At 37.0% G+C, this 17,692-nt stretch overlaps 1 protein-coding gene across 1 annotated transcript; it reads right to left on the reverse strand.

Moving 5' to 3' along the window:
• Positions 1 to 8,477: 8,477 nt before the first annotated feature.
• On the reverse strand, positions 8,478 to 13,414 carry LOC105684265 (protein charybde-like). The gene is made up of 4 exons (XM_012397492.3): positions 13,149 to 13,414; positions 12,151 to 12,334; positions 11,868 to 12,023; positions 8,478 to 11,710 (listed from the first exon to the last, which is right to left on the reverse strand). The coding sequence occupies exons 1-4, from the start codon at positions 13,195 to 13,197 to the stop codon at positions 11,620 to 11,622; spliced, it is 480 nt and encodes a 159-aa protein (XP_012252915.1). The 5' UTR covers positions 13,198 to 13,414; the 3' UTR covers positions 8,478 to 11,619.
• Between the last annotated feature and the right edge of the window lie 4,278 nt (positions 13,415 to 17,692).

A 17,692-nucleotide genomic window follows, 5' to 3' on the forward strand; every position in this document is an offset into this window, starting at 1 on the left:
AGCTATCGGAAAGCGTACCTCGGATACACAAGTATCGCGCACTCAAAACTTTTATCGTTCTTTATTTTTCGTTTTCCAATTGGGATTTATGAAACGAACAATGATTCGTCGATTTTTTTCTTCCGTTCTCAAGAAAGCGAATGAATTTTTTCATCTGCTTTGCGAGCTCCTTCTGCCACGTGTACTCGCTTTGGGGGAGAGCGGCGAAGGAAAGGGGTTGTCGTATACGTATCTCATTTTCCGTAAATAATTTTCAACCAGATATCGATCTTGATAAGTATCCAGTGTCAGTTGAGAAGATGTACAGGCGAACCGTATCGTGCGACGTTCTATACCTCGCAACAACAAAAAAAAAAAAAAAAAAAACAAGAAAAAGAATCAAATGACGAAGGCCATCGTCGTCGAGCGCTGAGACATTTTCTTCGATATATCGATCCCGTGTCATCCATATTCCAAATTCTTATCTTTACATGCAGACATTTTCTCATTCATTTCTATCATTCGAGAACAGAAAAAACGAAAGAAAAAATAAATATATATATATATATATATATATATATATTATTAATTCAACGGCTGCAACTCGTTCCAACGAAAAAATGGAAGAAAAAGAATAAAGGACCAAATAAAATGCCTATGAAGGAGAATTGATTTTCAGCACGAATCACGTTCCGATACGAAGAGAGAAAGAAGAAAAGAGAAGGCAAAGAGAAAAATCGTGGCCTGTTACGTAGGTTTATTCATATTCGCCCGGAGACCACCAAAGAGGGTGTTATGAAAGCGTTATTATACGTTCCCCGTACGTGCGTACACTTAATCAGAATATAATATACAGAAATTTAATCGTCCCGATATACATAAATACGGTATAGTATATTTATTATACACGTTTCTTATCAATGAAGTTCTATGGGGTGTTACGACCTTCTGCAGACTTTAACGCGTCGATTTAATTTGTTTGTTAGAGATAAGTAGTTAATAAGTTTCTATTGTTTCTTATCGCTGTTAAACAACCTCATATTCCATGTATACGGTGCATAAGTTTAACTATGCGCGCATGTACAATAGGTACATTATACATATATGTATATACCGAAAGCCACGTCGCTGATTTCTTCTTCTCCACGCGACAATTCATTCGTTCACGCAGACACGCGCGGTTCGAGGTACGTGATATGTATTTCGTACTTTTATATACTCATCGTTTTTCACATATGTGTGCACTACATTTTATTTATATATATATATTATATACATATTCCCTCGATTTTTCATTCGCTACAGAGGCTCCGCACATCGGGCCACAGACGTTGTCTTTAATAAATACACCCCATGTACATACGTAGGTATACATATGTGTATATATATATATATATATATATATATATATATATATATATATATATATATTCACTCGAAGCTCAGAATAAAGTCGGCGACTCATTGTCAGAAGCCTCCAAGAGAGTTGCTGCTGCTGGCGAGTCAAAAAGCGAGTCACGATCAACGAACGCGACTCGTGCACACCGCGAGGGGGTAAGACGCGCCTTCGCTACAGAATCTTTTTCTTTCTTTTCGTCATTTTATTTTTTTGCATCTTTCAGATCTCTTCCTCGCTTCTTCTTTTATTTTCTTCATCCTCCTCCTTCGTTTTTTTTTTTTATTCTTACTCTTCGTTCTCGCTTCTTTATTTCCATCTCACTCGCTCGCGGGTCCGATTTTTCTTGGGCCTCGGGTCCCGCGAGAGCGTCAGCTGTTCCAAATTATCTCAAGCAGAAACTTCGCTTTCCAAACGACCATGGCGAACTGGTCATTCTCGAGTCTAAGGTCAGTACGGACTCTGGATAAAAATTAAGTCAGTCTCCGTGCCCATTATCCACATCGTCATTGTTGGTTGTTTGCTAATGGTTTTTCTAACGTCAAAATTCTCATCGTCTCAATTACAACTGTTGTACGCTAAGGAGAGAAAACTTTGGATTTTTAATTGTAACTCCGATCGAAAGATACGATTATTACAGCTGGTAGAGTACAGTGGAACATGTATCGAGAAGCGACAGCGACAAAACGTCTCGTAAATCGACTTCTATACGGAGTAGCTGACTCATTCGGCTGTTTGCGTAACGCAAATATATATATATATACATATATTTGTATCTATGCGCGTGTATTTCGCATGCACGTATCATACCTTACACCTTGTGCGCTACCCAGTCGTATCTTACACGTACGTATTTATACTTGCAACTTCGCGGTATATTCGCACGTGTACCGCGAACCTGCCCTCTCGTATCTTCTAGAAAACTTTGCGAATATATGACGGCGTACACATGTATTCCAGTGCACACAAAATGTTACATATTTATCTAAGATCGAATGGAGATATACGCGTGCAAAGATTATTACGAAGTTTTAGAGGAGTAATTTGTTTATTTCATAGATCGTTGTGTACACAGATGTAATTGGAAGCTTACGCAATTTTCATTTTTCTTTAATTTTTTTCGGTTTCTTTTTCTACAGAAATAACAAAATTAAACGGATATAATTGGCATCCGATACTGCAACGTGTTACGAAGTTACTTCCTATATCGATCGAACATCGTCTAGGGCGGGTATAACATACCTTATGGTATAATGCATTATTAGCAATTATTTCTTCCATCAATCGAATCGTTCGGAATAACGTAGGTACGTACGTACGTATAGCTACGTGCGGCGTACGTGCAGATTGCAGAATAATGTTACCTATCACGGAAGGGGAACGGATTGCGAACGTATTTTATAGGTATTCTTTTTTGCAAATTTTTTTTCTTTCTTTCCTTCCACTTTTCAGACGCTCCGTATACCCGGGTGTATCACATTGGCGCATCGTGTACGTACATAGGTAGATAATACATATATGTATTTCTGAATGAGGAGCGTTGACTGCCGTGGCCGTGACCCATATCCGCATGTGAGGCTCATCTCCATAGTCGGTATAAGACCGGGAAAGGATAAAAGTAAGCTCCGAAGAACGTCGCTGAGATTTACTCAGGTATACGGGAGTAAATTTCATGTGTGCGACGTATGTACGAAGCATGTACATGTACGAGAGTGCACGTTCGTTGCTTTTATTTCGTGACGTTATATTATTCGATGATCGGTTGAAAAGTCTGCACGAGACGCGTGCCCCGCGGTGTCGATATTATACGTACGTACGTTTACATTTACATTTTCGATAGAGGTATTGCGCGCGCGTCTACGTACGTACGTATGAAATATGAAATGAAACTAGAAAATTTTCAATGCTCCCGGAACTAGGTGTGTTTCTTATTATTTCCTGCATCAATTTCCTACCGTAACTCGCGTATAGGTGGTATACATTATTGTATGTATATACTTTTTCTCAACGACCGAAGAACGACGGACCAAACCTTCGTCTCAACTCCCGTAACGTGTATATATACTTTTGCCCTATAGGTATACATATTATTCACGTTTCACAGTATAAAATAGACTTTCGAATTGGCTTCGTAAAATAAATTAAACAACCGAGCGAACGAACCGAGAGAGCGAGCTGTACACGCCGGCGATTAGGGATGCTGTTTTATACACGGAGAGCTTGGTGTAGAGCTCGCGCGCTCAAGAGACGTATATTATTTAAACCGAGGAATATATAATATAAGGTTTATCGCTTACAGAAACGCGATCTTAATACTTCGTCCAATTTTATTTGATTTTATTTTTATTTTCATAATCATCGGTTTCTTTCTCCTATTTTTTTTTTTTTTCTTTTCTCTCCATTTCCATTCTATGGTTCGCTTTGGTTAACTGCAACGGCTTTTACCGACTCGTATGGGTACACCGGCGGATAGAACGGGATAGAATAGAAAAATAGATGAAAAGAAAAAAAACGAAAAAAACGAACTTTTCGCTATTAGTTTCGCACAGTGAATTTACTGCATATCGTAGTCGTTCCTCTGCAGTCAAAACATCGCCATTATCTTTATGGATTATACGTTCTTTACCGATAACTATCGAGGCCTTCGTATATTATATGTTACGTATACGTATGTATATTGTTGAAAAAACATTCTACCCGGGACCTCGCCAACGTTTAACTTTATTCAAGAAAAATACGTAGGAAATAGTCAAATATAGAGGGAAGAAATAAAAAAGAGATAATGAAAATGGGGGAGGAATTATACAAACGGTGAACTCGCGCCAAGGGATTTAGATAAATTTACGGTCGATTTGCGACTGTATACAGGATATTTGTTTCGCACACTCGCTTGCAACATTATATATCACGCGGTTTGGGTACATACATCGATGTACTCGCGGCGTACATAGCCATGATTGCACTTTATTTATACACACGTGTTTGAACGGACAGAAATATCTATGGGACTAATAATAACCGTGTAATTCTGTACCGAGAGATGCTTATACATATATCGAAAGTATGTATATTTATTCGGTTGTTTATTCAACGTACAGATACATACCTTTGACAATTGCATGTACATAAATATGTGATAAATATCGTACCCCGCCGCCGGTTCTCTGATCTTTGGCAAATTGAACCAAAATTTGTTATCGTTTTGTTTATCAGAAGTATACACGGATTGAAAAATTTTCCACTCACCGCAACGCGATTATTTACTTACCTTTTTTTTTGTTTTTTTTTTTTTCAATATACATCCATGTGCATTTACATGTTTTATTTTTACATGAAATTTTGTAATACGTACCAATATCGGGGAGAGTTATTTTTTTTTTTTGTTTTTTTTTCAATTTAATTACCTGTAGATTATGGATGGATCGATAAGATTATGAGTGTTCGATGTTTCCTGTTTTCGTTCCTCTCACCTTCTCCCGGGTTATCGTCGTCGTCTAAGATTTCTGGAGATAGAAAATTATACCTGAAATCAGTCATTATTCAATCAAGATTCTTTCATAGAATCGTTTGTTGAAACGATGTTTTATTTTCGAACGATAACCACCGACGATTAACGGCTGTATCCGTGCACACGAGAGCTTTATCTGTCCAGCGCCAAGAGAATGAACTCCAAAGTTCTTCGGATGAGAAACTCTCGCAATAATCGATTTCTTTCGTTGTTCTTCCCACACGGTGAATGTATCATTCCCTCCTCAATTTAATCGCGCCGTATGAACGTTGCGAGAATAAAATTATCGGAGCTTTTATCACATCGTTTCAAATTATTTCGACAGGTAGGCAAGCAATTTGTTTGTAAATTTTATCGACCGACGATAAAATGAGGAAATCTTGCACCTTTCTATTACAAAGAAAAAAAAAAAAGCAAATTAAATTCACGCACCGTATGTGTACGTCTGGACGATTAATTAAAAATTCTCCACGCTTTCACGATGCGGAGACTATTAAAAAAGCGCAGCTCCGTTCTGCTGCATATTGTCTTCGATGTGTATTTTTATTTTTTTTTATTGTCTTACACGCTTCTCGTATTCGGATGTTACAATTACACGCCAGACGATGTTCAACCGTAAGTGACGAAAGAAACCGAGTAGATTCGTCTACGTAAATATGAATCACTTAATCATTGTGGCGATAAAAATTTTATCGATCAACTCGTAGGTATCTCACTTGTTAGGTCTACGTCTAGAAGCGTGTGTTGCAAATTGTTGCGTGACGCGAGTGAGATATTTATTGATAAATATAATACTCGAAGATTCGATTTGACCGAAAAGACAATTTTTATTTTTTTTTTTTTTCTTCCTTCTCTTTTGGCTTGCACTATTTTTTCCGATGTGCCAAAAGCTGCGGCACTCGCACGTTCGTCGTACCAGGTATACCTATACGTTCACGTTAAATAACGTTGTGTGGAAAAATCTACGCACGCGTACGTATAAATGGCAAAATTTAAAATGGTATTTTACTCGTGACATCAGTCAGATGTCAGAGTGTGGCCCCAACTGTTAGAAGTTGAAGGTATACCCGGTACTGGTTTAGAGATACTGTATACCTGGCCATACCATTTTCGTTCCGAGTACCTGTTTTCGTGACAGTCGCTCCATCAATCACTCGACAAAGATATAATTAATGATACGATTAAAAAGTTGAAAAACAGACTTTTCAACCTCGACTACGGGTTATTAGGTACGTACAAACTCTTTTCGACCATTTGAAATACACTCGATTCATTTGAACTACGTGCGCGTGTACCTGTTGGGATATTATTCCACCGCGGATAACTCGAGCGTAGTTTTTGTTCTTGAAATCTGCGTGAATTTCCGACGGATCGTGAACTAATTAGTGACTCGAGGATGAACTTTGGCGTTTCTTTCATCAATCTCACTTAAGTTTTATTATATGAGAAACTTGAAACTCTCAGCGCGAAATATTGATCTGGAATACGGCGCGGGGTATACGGGAGACTCCTTTTCCAGCCAATTGAGACGTATCCTGCAACGGTTTTACTGCGGGATTTCGATTTCCGTCTTACCAACCTTTTTCCGGTTTTATACATATATGTACGTAGATTTCAAAGCTCATTCCAGAGGAGATTGCAAGAATATGCGCGGGGCTTATGCCGAGCAATCAAAGGGAATTCGCACGCGAGATTTTATATATCCATTCTCGACTCCGACCCCCTTCGTTCCGTTTAATACTTATACCTGCGTTTGCGGATTAGATTTTGTAAAATTTTTACACATCGAGTAGAGATTTCCGGTTTCCGGTTCACTGAGAACAATAGGTCACCGTCCAAGTTTTGCATTGTCTCCGAGTACGGAATATCCCTTCGGGCCTTGGAGGTTTCGATCGCGATTTTACAACTCGGTAATCTCCATTGTGTACACAATATTTCCCCCCATCCCTACCCCATCTTCCCTTCCCCTAACGTTACCTTCAGCTTCGCACTCCGGTAGATCCACACCTATGTAGATATTACGGGTGTATAGTTATACATGGTTATAAATATGGTTAGGGGTGGTCCACAATCAGAAAACCCCAGGGGCAAGGATTTTATATGGATATACAATTTATATTTATGTACCGGGTGTCGAAAAGGAGGCAGTCAATTTTTGGAACGTTTTTTTTTTTTATGAAATTCATTCCGAGGGGAGTATGTATAATTTGCAAAAAAGGAGAAGAAAAATTCGGTAGGAAAAGTTTGGAGAAACGTTTTTGTTCCGCAAACTTTGATTCGATCGTGAAATCGCTTTTTTAGCTTTTTTCATTCTCTCTCGCGGCGGATCTATTCGTAGTTACGATGCGAACTGGGATGGATCGTGATAAATATGAGTTGAAAAATTCGGGGAGAGCAACGTCGAGTGAGATGACGTTACGCGTTGTACCCACTTCGTGAAACAAAATGAAAAATGAATGTACGTGTTGTACGTATATCCTACGTGTTTAACGTACATACATTTTGTTTTACACGTATCGCGTTTACAACCAGAGCTATTCGGCGAGGTGGTAAGTTAAAAGGGTCTCGGAGGACGTAAACGCAGAAAAGCTATAAATTCGAATGAATTTCAAATATTAAAAAGCCCCAGGCGAATGCAGATCAGAAAAGATTGTTGTAACTATAGCATGTATGAAGTCAAATGACATTAATACAGTTTCATATATATACATACCTGTACTAAATCAAAGTTACACGTGCAAGCAGCGGCAAACAAACTAAATTATTCAAATATATTCAAACCGTAGGTTCGTGCGCCTGTGTAAAATTATTTCAATAAGGTTACGCCGTATCATTTTTATAAAATGAAACCATTTTCTATAGCAATAATACTTTCATCCCGAGCAGACCTTATAGGTTTTTTTTTTTTAATCGTTCACTCGGATAATGAGCAGAAAATATGCATGAAACCACCATGAGAAACGGTGAAGTTTGTGGGGCCGGTCCCTCAAATTCATGGTCAGTGAATCATTGGAGAAACTTTCTGGCAACGCGATGCACCGCGGAGAGGGACGATTCTCCTCTTTCCTTTCTCTCTTTATTTTTTTCAAAGGTGAACGAATTACAAAGAAGACGAATAAAGAGCCGTACGACGCGTACGACGAGATTCAAAAAGTTAATGCACTCGAACTATTGCAAGCCTAATTTATGCGCAACAATTATTTTTAGACTCGCGGGTACAAGTTACAAGAGGCTCATCAATTATGCAATACAAAACCCCGTCGTAACTTTTACAATGTACACTTATACGCGTGTACATAGGAATAAGTAGGTGTATATGTGTATGTATAATACGCGGTCATACCTATGCATTATTTATAGAAGCTAATGTGACAGGTTATCTTTCATTGTTAAAGGTGCATGACTGTTAACGCAATGCACGGTATATAGGATAATTCAAATTATGATGAACTGCACATTGCGAGTACATTGCGAACGTATATGTACATATTTATATAATAATCACCGATATTTATGCATCCGCACTGAAGGGGAGTGTGAGTTATGGTAGGATAAGGGGGAGGATCGAACGAGAAGAATAATTTTTAAACAAAATTATTATTAAACTTTGTTTTTTTATTATTATTTTTTTGTCACTCCTACTGTAAATATTACAAATTAGAAATAACATCACATATATATAATATATAGTATAATAGTACTAAATACGAAAGATATTGCGAAGAGTCAAGTGATACTAGACCTATATAATATTGTTTATAGAAAATTGGATGCGATCGGATAACACCGAATCGAATTTTTTTTTTTTTCTTTTTCTCTTTTTTCTTTTTACCGGTTCGAACCGATGACAACATTCATTTAAATATTAGATATTACATATTCTATTTAATTTGTGGCCCGCGTTAGCTCTACTTATTCATTTTTCCTTTTTCTCTCTCTCTCCCTCTCTATCGCTCTTCAAACGTTTATTCATTTTACATTGATATACGCGTGAGATCGTGTTGTCTCTTTGGTGTTTTCCCGAAATATTTCTCAATCATCCCCCCATAGACTGAGAGGATTTCATGAGAATTATACTTCATTAAAACACCTCTAACTTATGATGTGACTTTTGCTCAAATTTCTTCACTCAGAAACTGAGGAACAGAAAAATTTTGGTGAAGATATTACAATACTGTCATGAACTTTTTTCTTTTTATTATTCTAGTACCAATACTTTTGACATATTCATTAGAACTAAATTTGAACAAATAAAAAACGAAAGAAAAGTAAAAAAGCTATATTGAATTGAAGAAAAAAAAAAAAAAAATTAATAAGAACGATGAAATAAAATACAAAAAAAAATTATCATGTATTAACATAAGTTAGAAGTGCGATTGTAAAATTGATATTCTATACTTTTCGTTAATATTAAATGATTTATCGAAAAATACGGAATTCACTTCATCTCTTCTTTTTATTTTTCTTCATATAAACTTATTGAAGAGCCTGCAATGCAAACCGACAGAAGTTTCGATCGTCTGAAAGAAGATATCCAACAAGTGATCTTTGCGCTAGATCAGGTTCTGTCCGATTTTAATATCCGTAAATCTTACCGAAGGTTTTAGGGATATACGTCGAACTTTTTAATTTATTATGAACCGATCGAATATATGACCACGCAAAGATCCAATGTGCGGGACACTCAAATTTATCGTAACAAATTCTGATTTCGCTTCTTTTTTTACTTGCGTGCTATGCAGATTATAAATACTTTATCGTAATATCGTTGTGTGAAAAATTAAATATTTTACATATAGATTTATACATTACATATATGTGTGCACATATGTATATTTATATAATATATATATGTATACATATATGAATGGGTTATCTGTGCTCTCATATATACGTATATATTCCATAGAATTTGTATTTTTTATTATTTCTTTTTCTTATTTTATTTCATAGAACTTTTTTTGTATTTTTCTTTTCTTTTTTTTTTTTTGTTGCTTTCAACTCACTAGAGAACATACAGCGGCGCTTATTTCCGAATTCAAGATGAAAATTGATGATTGAAATTTCATTTTTTTCTTTGCCTGAACGGGAGGAGTTCGGATTGACACCTCGGTGTGTTCTCTGTCAGTATAAAAATATATATAGACGATAGCATTTCTAAACGCTATTTCTTTATAATCATAGTAATGATATAAGATCACATGTATTGAAATTCGAAGGCCATCGGTCTGATCTGATCAATGTTAACAAACCAAATCGACGGGGCACCGCGATGGCCAACTGCTAGAATCATGTACGGGAAATCGGTAAACAAAAATCTCTTAATCGTTATTGAGAAATTTTTCTATGCAATTCATGGATTTCAAAATAATCGTTGCTGTTGATCGAATGAAATTTAAGAGGTCGTGAAATTCTGTACGTAATTAAACCCGAGAATATCTTTTTTTCTTTTAAAGCCGCACATTCATCGCGCAGCTCCGAGAAAGTAGACAAAAAATGGACTTAAAACTTATATTAATCACACTTGCTTTTTTTTAATATCACAATACCACCAGCGGGTCGGTATCAACTTTTCCCAACGGCAGATAATATATGTAAAAAAATCCGAGATTATCGTAGTGATAAGTATAAAAAAAATTGAAAAAAAAAACGAAAATGATTGATTGATTGAACAAAAAAACCATCTAAAGCATTCATTCGTTCGTTCGTTTGTTCGCTCGCTCGATCGAACACCTCGAAATTGTTTTTGACACTGGTTCGTTTTACTGAATCCACAGGTACGGTTTTAAAAACTACGCTAAGAACAGCTGTCTACACATCTAATTGAAGAAAAATAAAAAATTAAATTAAAAAAAAAAAAAAAAGAAAGAAACCGTTAATTAAATGGAGAAAATTTAATGAAAACTCTTAACGACCAACGTGTATCAGAAAAAAAGAAATCCGACAAGTCGAGAAAATTATTGAAATTTGGATGTCAGTAATTAATATGCGCGAGATAGCGGATGCTGGGATTTTTAGCAGCCGTAAAAATATTTTTTTTTCCAATAGAATGAACGATAGATATCATGGTCCACGACCTGCACTTGAAGTAACTAAACCTAGCCTACTTACACGACTAAATATATATATATATATAATAAAACATCACTTTTACACTACATATCACGTGAAATTTGTTAAAAGTCTTTAAATGATGCATCTTCTAAACGAAGACATTAAATCTCTTCTCAGAAGAGCTGCGCTACTACTATAATTTGTTTTCTCTATCACAATATTATATTCCTAATATTAGATTAAATATGTTTCCCCATACCATTGCAGTGGATCATCATTATCATTATCTCCAACGTTATCATTATCAGAAACTACTGATAATACACATCTTTATACAACGTGTTTTGCGGTGTTGACAGACGGTTATCTTTTTAACCCTTACGAAAATATCATATTAAGACGAGTTTCAAAATGTTTATACCGTCAAACTCCAGCTGCAGTCTCCTTCCTCTCTCTGTTCACTCTTCTCCCCCCTTTGTTTATGGATCCATCGTTCTTCTCTGCCTGGATTTGTATGCTGCCCGTGATGGTGAGAAAATCTTCCAATGGTTAGACGTGCATGCGTGGGCTGCCTCAAATAGGCCACCGACTGGCGCGCGTTAAGTTTGTAATCCATTGTTGATCCTGCTCACTCAGAGTAGTTGTTCATTTTACTCAATCCAAACGCTGCGTGATTGAACGCTCAATGATCTTGCTGGTACGATCGGTACAGCTTCTTCTTCTCCAAAGTGAAATCCCTGCTGATCATTATTGTTCCACCTCGGGTCAAGTTTCTGTAATCACAAAAAAGAATATCTTCGATTAGGAATATGATCAATAATCTCAACAATTCGGCCTCTATCTTCAGAATCATGGAATCCTGATTCTTCAATTTTTTTCGACATCTTTTTTTCGCAAAAAAATAGTGAACGATTTCAAAAAAATACTTACTTAAGAAATTGTGGCAATAAGATGTGCCACGACGTGTGATCTTGTTTGAGAGTAAGATAAAGCTCGAATGTAGAAACTGCACTTGGATCGCATTGGACTCTGGAGAGCCTTCGGCAAAGACTGTCTGTCTCAAAGCTTATGAATAGTGTACAGCCTCTGTAACAAAAAAAAAAAGCAAATTCATTAGTTAAAGTATTGATGTAATTGTAGACTATGAAGGGGTGGGGCAATGACAGGTCACAATTGGGGTGAAAAAATTTTTTTAAACTGGGAAAATAATTACCTAAGACCACAGGGTTCGTTCTCTGCCATAGCTAGTACATCCTCAGCAATTCGGGGAAGAAGATCTGCAGGTAGCAAAACTTCACCACAAGCAAGCTGAGCATGTTTAGCTGCCCTGAGTTCGACTTCCAACCGTCGTGCCAAAGCTTGGCAAGCACCGTCTAATTCTTCGGTTGCATATCCAGCTGCAATGAAAGAATTAAAAAATTTCGTTAGAAATAATTAATCGTGATTGTCTTCAGATGAAGTTGAATACTGACGGTGATGTCCGATAAATCAAACGAAATAATTAAATAAGATAGAAAAAGAGGTTTGATCTCGCGGAACAAAGACTATTGACCAGGCTTTTCAATTCGTTAATCAAAAATATCGAAAATTAACGCAAGTATATTTGAAAAACTTCTGAGATGATGGCTATTGTATCTTCGCATCATTACGAGGGGGTAAATTCTGTCTTTTTTTCCGAAATATTTCCAAGTTTTTACAAAATCATTTCAAACTTTTGCTCTGACCTCAAGGAATTAATACCAAAAACTGGTTCCCAAGCATCAATTGGTAAATACCAATAAGTTATTTACAAATATAGGCCGGTTCGCCGGGACACAAGAAGGTCAAAGTAGCATGATGCAACCAACTCACGAGTGTACACAGAAAAGCAATATAAACACTTTATCAGCGAGTTGAATACTAAAAATCAGATAATTTTGCCGAATCCGGGTAGAGTTTAGAGAAAATCGTTAAAGACTGCGCGAGAAAATACCCGATCAAGTTCATGTACCACAGCTGATCCCGGAGATCAGCTGGTGCCGGCCGGCGAACAAGGGATCCTATGCTAAAAAGCGTCAAAAAGAAAAATATCCGGTAATTTCTGTTTCAGGCAAGTTTGAAGATTAATGCATAATATCGATATTTATGCCCGGAAAAATTTTACACGAATAAAAATCCAACGGATAGAATATTTGTTTTTCGGATATATTGAAAATCGTCGTTATAACGTACCTCTATTGTTGCTGAAATTCACATTTACGGGACACGGTAGCACCTCCATTATTAATGAATTAAAAAATATATCTTTTATATACACTTTTATAAAAGAAAATCCACTATTAATCGGTAGACTACCGATAAACTATGTAAATGTAGTACGTGGTGTGATCTTGGTACGTTAAAACGGAACAAAAGATTACGTTATATGAGCCGGTGAAGCTTTAAAGAAGCTACACGACCACCACTCCACTCGTCCTTCAAACAACTGATTCGCCGGCACAGATGACGCGGTTTATATACCAGTGGTGCCCCCTCTTCCGTTCCCCACCAAATCGCCTAGCAACACCGGCTACGTGATGTCGCGCTCGCCTCGCACTTACTTCCCTTCGAGAAACGTCGGACCATTCCGGTTTAACTCGGGCTAACAGGGAGGCTCACCCATGCCCATCGCCCTACTAGTTTTCTGAAACAAACCAACCAACCTACCTACCTCCATGCCCTTTCATTTTGTGCGTACGATCAATTTCAATTCTCATTTTATCAGGCTACGAACTTATCTACTAACCATATCACTTGCTCCTTTTCTAGGAACATGTTTCACAGATCACGAACGATTTCAAACCGCGATCTAGGTTTCCGACTACAACAGAAAATGTATCACAAAGAACACCTCAGGTGAGATACGCTAACTCGAGCCCCTCTGAGACACCTGAAAAGTGACGATGTATAATCATTTTGCCTCTACTCCGCATGTCGCATAAGCTTGGCTGTTTCTTTGTCTGATGTACCCGATGCGTTCCACATAGACACACCATAAGTCTGGTAATATGGTCTACACCATATGTATACATAGATCTAACATAAGTATATACATAGTATACACATATGTATACCGGTATAACACCCTGCGCGCGCTCGATGGTTGAAATTGCTGGTGCAATAACGATTTAGGATTACCTACTATCCAAGTTTCTTTTTCATCATCCTTTTGCGAATATTGCTGTAGCTGACGATGATTGTTTCGTAGCAGGTTTGTTGGTAAAAATAACATGAAATCGTATCTGGTGATCCGAAGAGAAGAAGAGGAGAAAAAAAATGGACAAAAAATACATAAGAACAGAAAAAAGATCATCTTCATTTATCAAGAAATTCATTCCACGTACAACGAACGCGCCGATTATTTATGTACATTATAATTTATAATGCAGCTGTGTTCGCGATACAACACCTTATATATTTTCACGCATTATAATATGTGTGTTCGGTGATTGCGGACTATTTCATTGTTCGTGCAAACCGACGTGAATATACGTGGTATATATAAGTATAGGTACATATATACAGCATTATGTACAGCACTGCACGTATGTAACTTCTATTATATACATGCGGTGCTGTGCAAATGGGCATTATGTACAGTAAATACTTATGTATGCCGGTATAACAGCAACAGCTGTACATATAGGTACATAGGTATATATCGGTAGTATATAGTTATATACATAGGTTTACGGTCGGGTCTTTCGATTCAATGTCGATTCTGACTAATCGCGACTCCGCGATATACAAATATGCGTATGTAGGTATAACATACGTGTACGTATGTAACGTGGAGCATGCACAAGTCACACCATCACCATCGGAACTACCACTTGTACAATTGAAAATTGCTAAGTTTCGTTTAACATACGAATCGATGCGCTGTCATCATGTTGATATAGACGCTTATTACCATACAGGTATATCTCGTATCGATCAGCACATACTAATGCGGGGAGGCCATATATTTGTTTGTTTGAAACTTTCAAAAAATTCTTACTTTTGGAATCGGACTCCGGTGATAAACATGTGAATCTGTAAAATTGATGTACCTCGCATATCTCGCTCTGCTAGAATCCCAAAAATTCGAACCGAGTCTATTAAACCTATAGCTTGAAAATATTTTACAAGAGATTTCAGATGAAGAATCTACAGCTTCTGGGCTTTCAAACACTCTCCCTCCCAGGAAGTTCTCGGTCGTATTCGGCAACAAGATCAGACCGGTCTCAGCATGCGGTGATCTCGTTTGTGCTCGCAACACTCCTCTGTGAGTGGCGACCGGGTCTTAAGACTCGCTCAAGATATAATAACAATGATAATACCGATTTAATATATCGCCTCGTAGAAATATAATATAAAATATCTTATACGAGTGTGTAACACGCATCTCTATGGGATTAGAATTTTGAATGTTTTCCAGCGATGAAGATTTCGATTACGAAACTACGGTATGTAGGTATACATGCGTAGCCACCATTTGCGTTGTATAACATGCGTGTATAATAAATTTCAAGTAAAGTTAATTACGTCGTTGATATGATAAATATATCCACCATAAGATCTCTAATCTCCTGGCGGTTATATTGATTTTCTTTTGTCCACATAAAAACCTTGGCCTTTCATTGTATGCGTGTCGTTTGAGAATATTCATATACGAATAACAAAAGTGATCGTTATTTAAACAATTGTTAATCAAAGATGATGGCCATATCCACACTCATCGCGGTACACATCGCGTGATTACACCATGCATGTACGATTTCCCCCTATTTCTTCATAAGTATTCGTCATTCATACATAGGCAATATCTTCTTTCATCCGTAGTAAATAGTTCTTAACTATTACAGGTCTAGATTTTCCTTGTTTTTTATAAGCAACCCGCAGACAAAGAGGCAAGCGTAGATAAAGGATGAAATAAAATTGACGAAAAAACGTACGACAAAGCGCGAATACTCACTATGTGTATGTCATCCAGGTCGCAAATTAGACCCTGGTTTTGCGTAAGATTTATCAAATAGCAAAGTAGAAAAAAATTCATCCAACTTATGCGATAAGCTCGATGCCCAGGAGTCCTGTTTCTTATTCCAGTCGTTTTATCATTGCGTCAGATTTTGCTAATTTTCACTAAAGCTAAGGTCACACCGAACCGTGAGTCACGCTGGGATATAACGCTATAGGATATGTCACAATAATTTTTTGATAATCATCGGAAGCGGCGGTTTCATATTTCTGGAACGTCTGCTCATACTGACAATCATGATGACGTATTATAAACCTAATCATATCAACACTACGTGTACGTTTATAGAGATATACATATGATACACCTTATATGTATACACATATGCGAACGCGTATATCTACACAAATTACATAGGTCGTTTATTTCTCGTTAAGAATCTACTGGAACGTGTTATAACAGAATCGATTGTAACGATAACGTATACATATATGTATGTATTTACAGGTATATACATATATACAAACAGCTGCTCGGCGAAATGTAGATATTTTGAAAGGAAGGCGAAGAACCCACCGCATTTGGGGGTTTCGTTCCCAGCCCATAGGGTCCATAGCTGCAGGTAGATATCCATTTTTTTAGAGTCGAGAGGTCAGATATAGTCAAAAGCAAGGTGAGGTCAGTGACTGTCCGGAATGATGCAATGGTATCAATGGGGTCAAACTTTCGGAATATAACGAGAACCCCACCGGTAGGCGGTAACTGTAATACTTCTCTATCATAGATGGTTCTGGTTTTTTTTAGAATCACCAACGGCACCGCGGATTGCGCTTACACAGACTAGTATACGTATGTTGTCTATATGACATTCGCTATCAAGAGTTTGTTTTAAAATTAATTACTATTTTATTCTGTCAAGTGTGACCGGGCTGACTGTAAGAAGCTTTCATGCAGATATTCGCCTTGACAAGTATAAATAACAATTTTAGCGCAGCGGCTTATATTATAACAAGGTTGATTAATTCATCGTTTTGCGGGGACATTAGCATAGTTATAAAATAGGTAAATCGTGTGTATTAGTGTGTATTTGTGGCAGCAAAAGCTACACCGACCCCCAAAAATTTGAAATAGGTGTTACGGTATAGAGTATGTAATATGGATAGTTGAACACACTAGAGCTACCGAATTAGCATACACTTTTTTTTACATTTTGGCGGAACCTTGTCTGCAGAAATAATAGGAAGACTCGATATTATTAGTAGCCTGAAGATTTCGGAAGACACGTAACAGATTGAACAAAAAATCTGTGGTACTGGTAAAAATAATATTCATGAGCTCAATCGGTAGTCGCTCGAATAACTTATAATGATTGAAAAAACAAATATATTAACGACCATATAGTTTCTCATCTGAAATAAAAATACAATTCAGGTTTTTCGGATTAAATAATTTACTGCAGAGTATAATTAACTAGAAAATCTTATAAAATTAAATTATACAGGCGATGACAACTGCTGTTACTGTCAGTAATATCGTTTCTCGCATTGCATATACTACTCTGTGTTATACGCTATAGGCATGATAAATTCTCACAGTATTTTGAAAAGGTCCTATGAGATCTGAACAATCATTTAGAATTTCAACATTACACATATAGCTGACAAATGTTAGTTTGCTGACTGATATTTATCTGCGTGTCACAATCATTCGCAAGGCATGATTCGTCTCACGCGTTCAGATAAAAGCGTCTATCGTAACTGATGAATAAAGAATCATT

The sequence above is a fragment of the Athalia rosae genome, chromosome 4, assembly GCF_917208135.1.
Source record: "Athalia rosae chromosome 4, iyAthRosa1.1, whole genome shotgun sequence".
Classification (NCBI taxonomy): Eukaryota; Metazoa; Arthropoda; class Insecta; order Hymenoptera; family Athaliidae; genus Athalia; species Athalia rosae.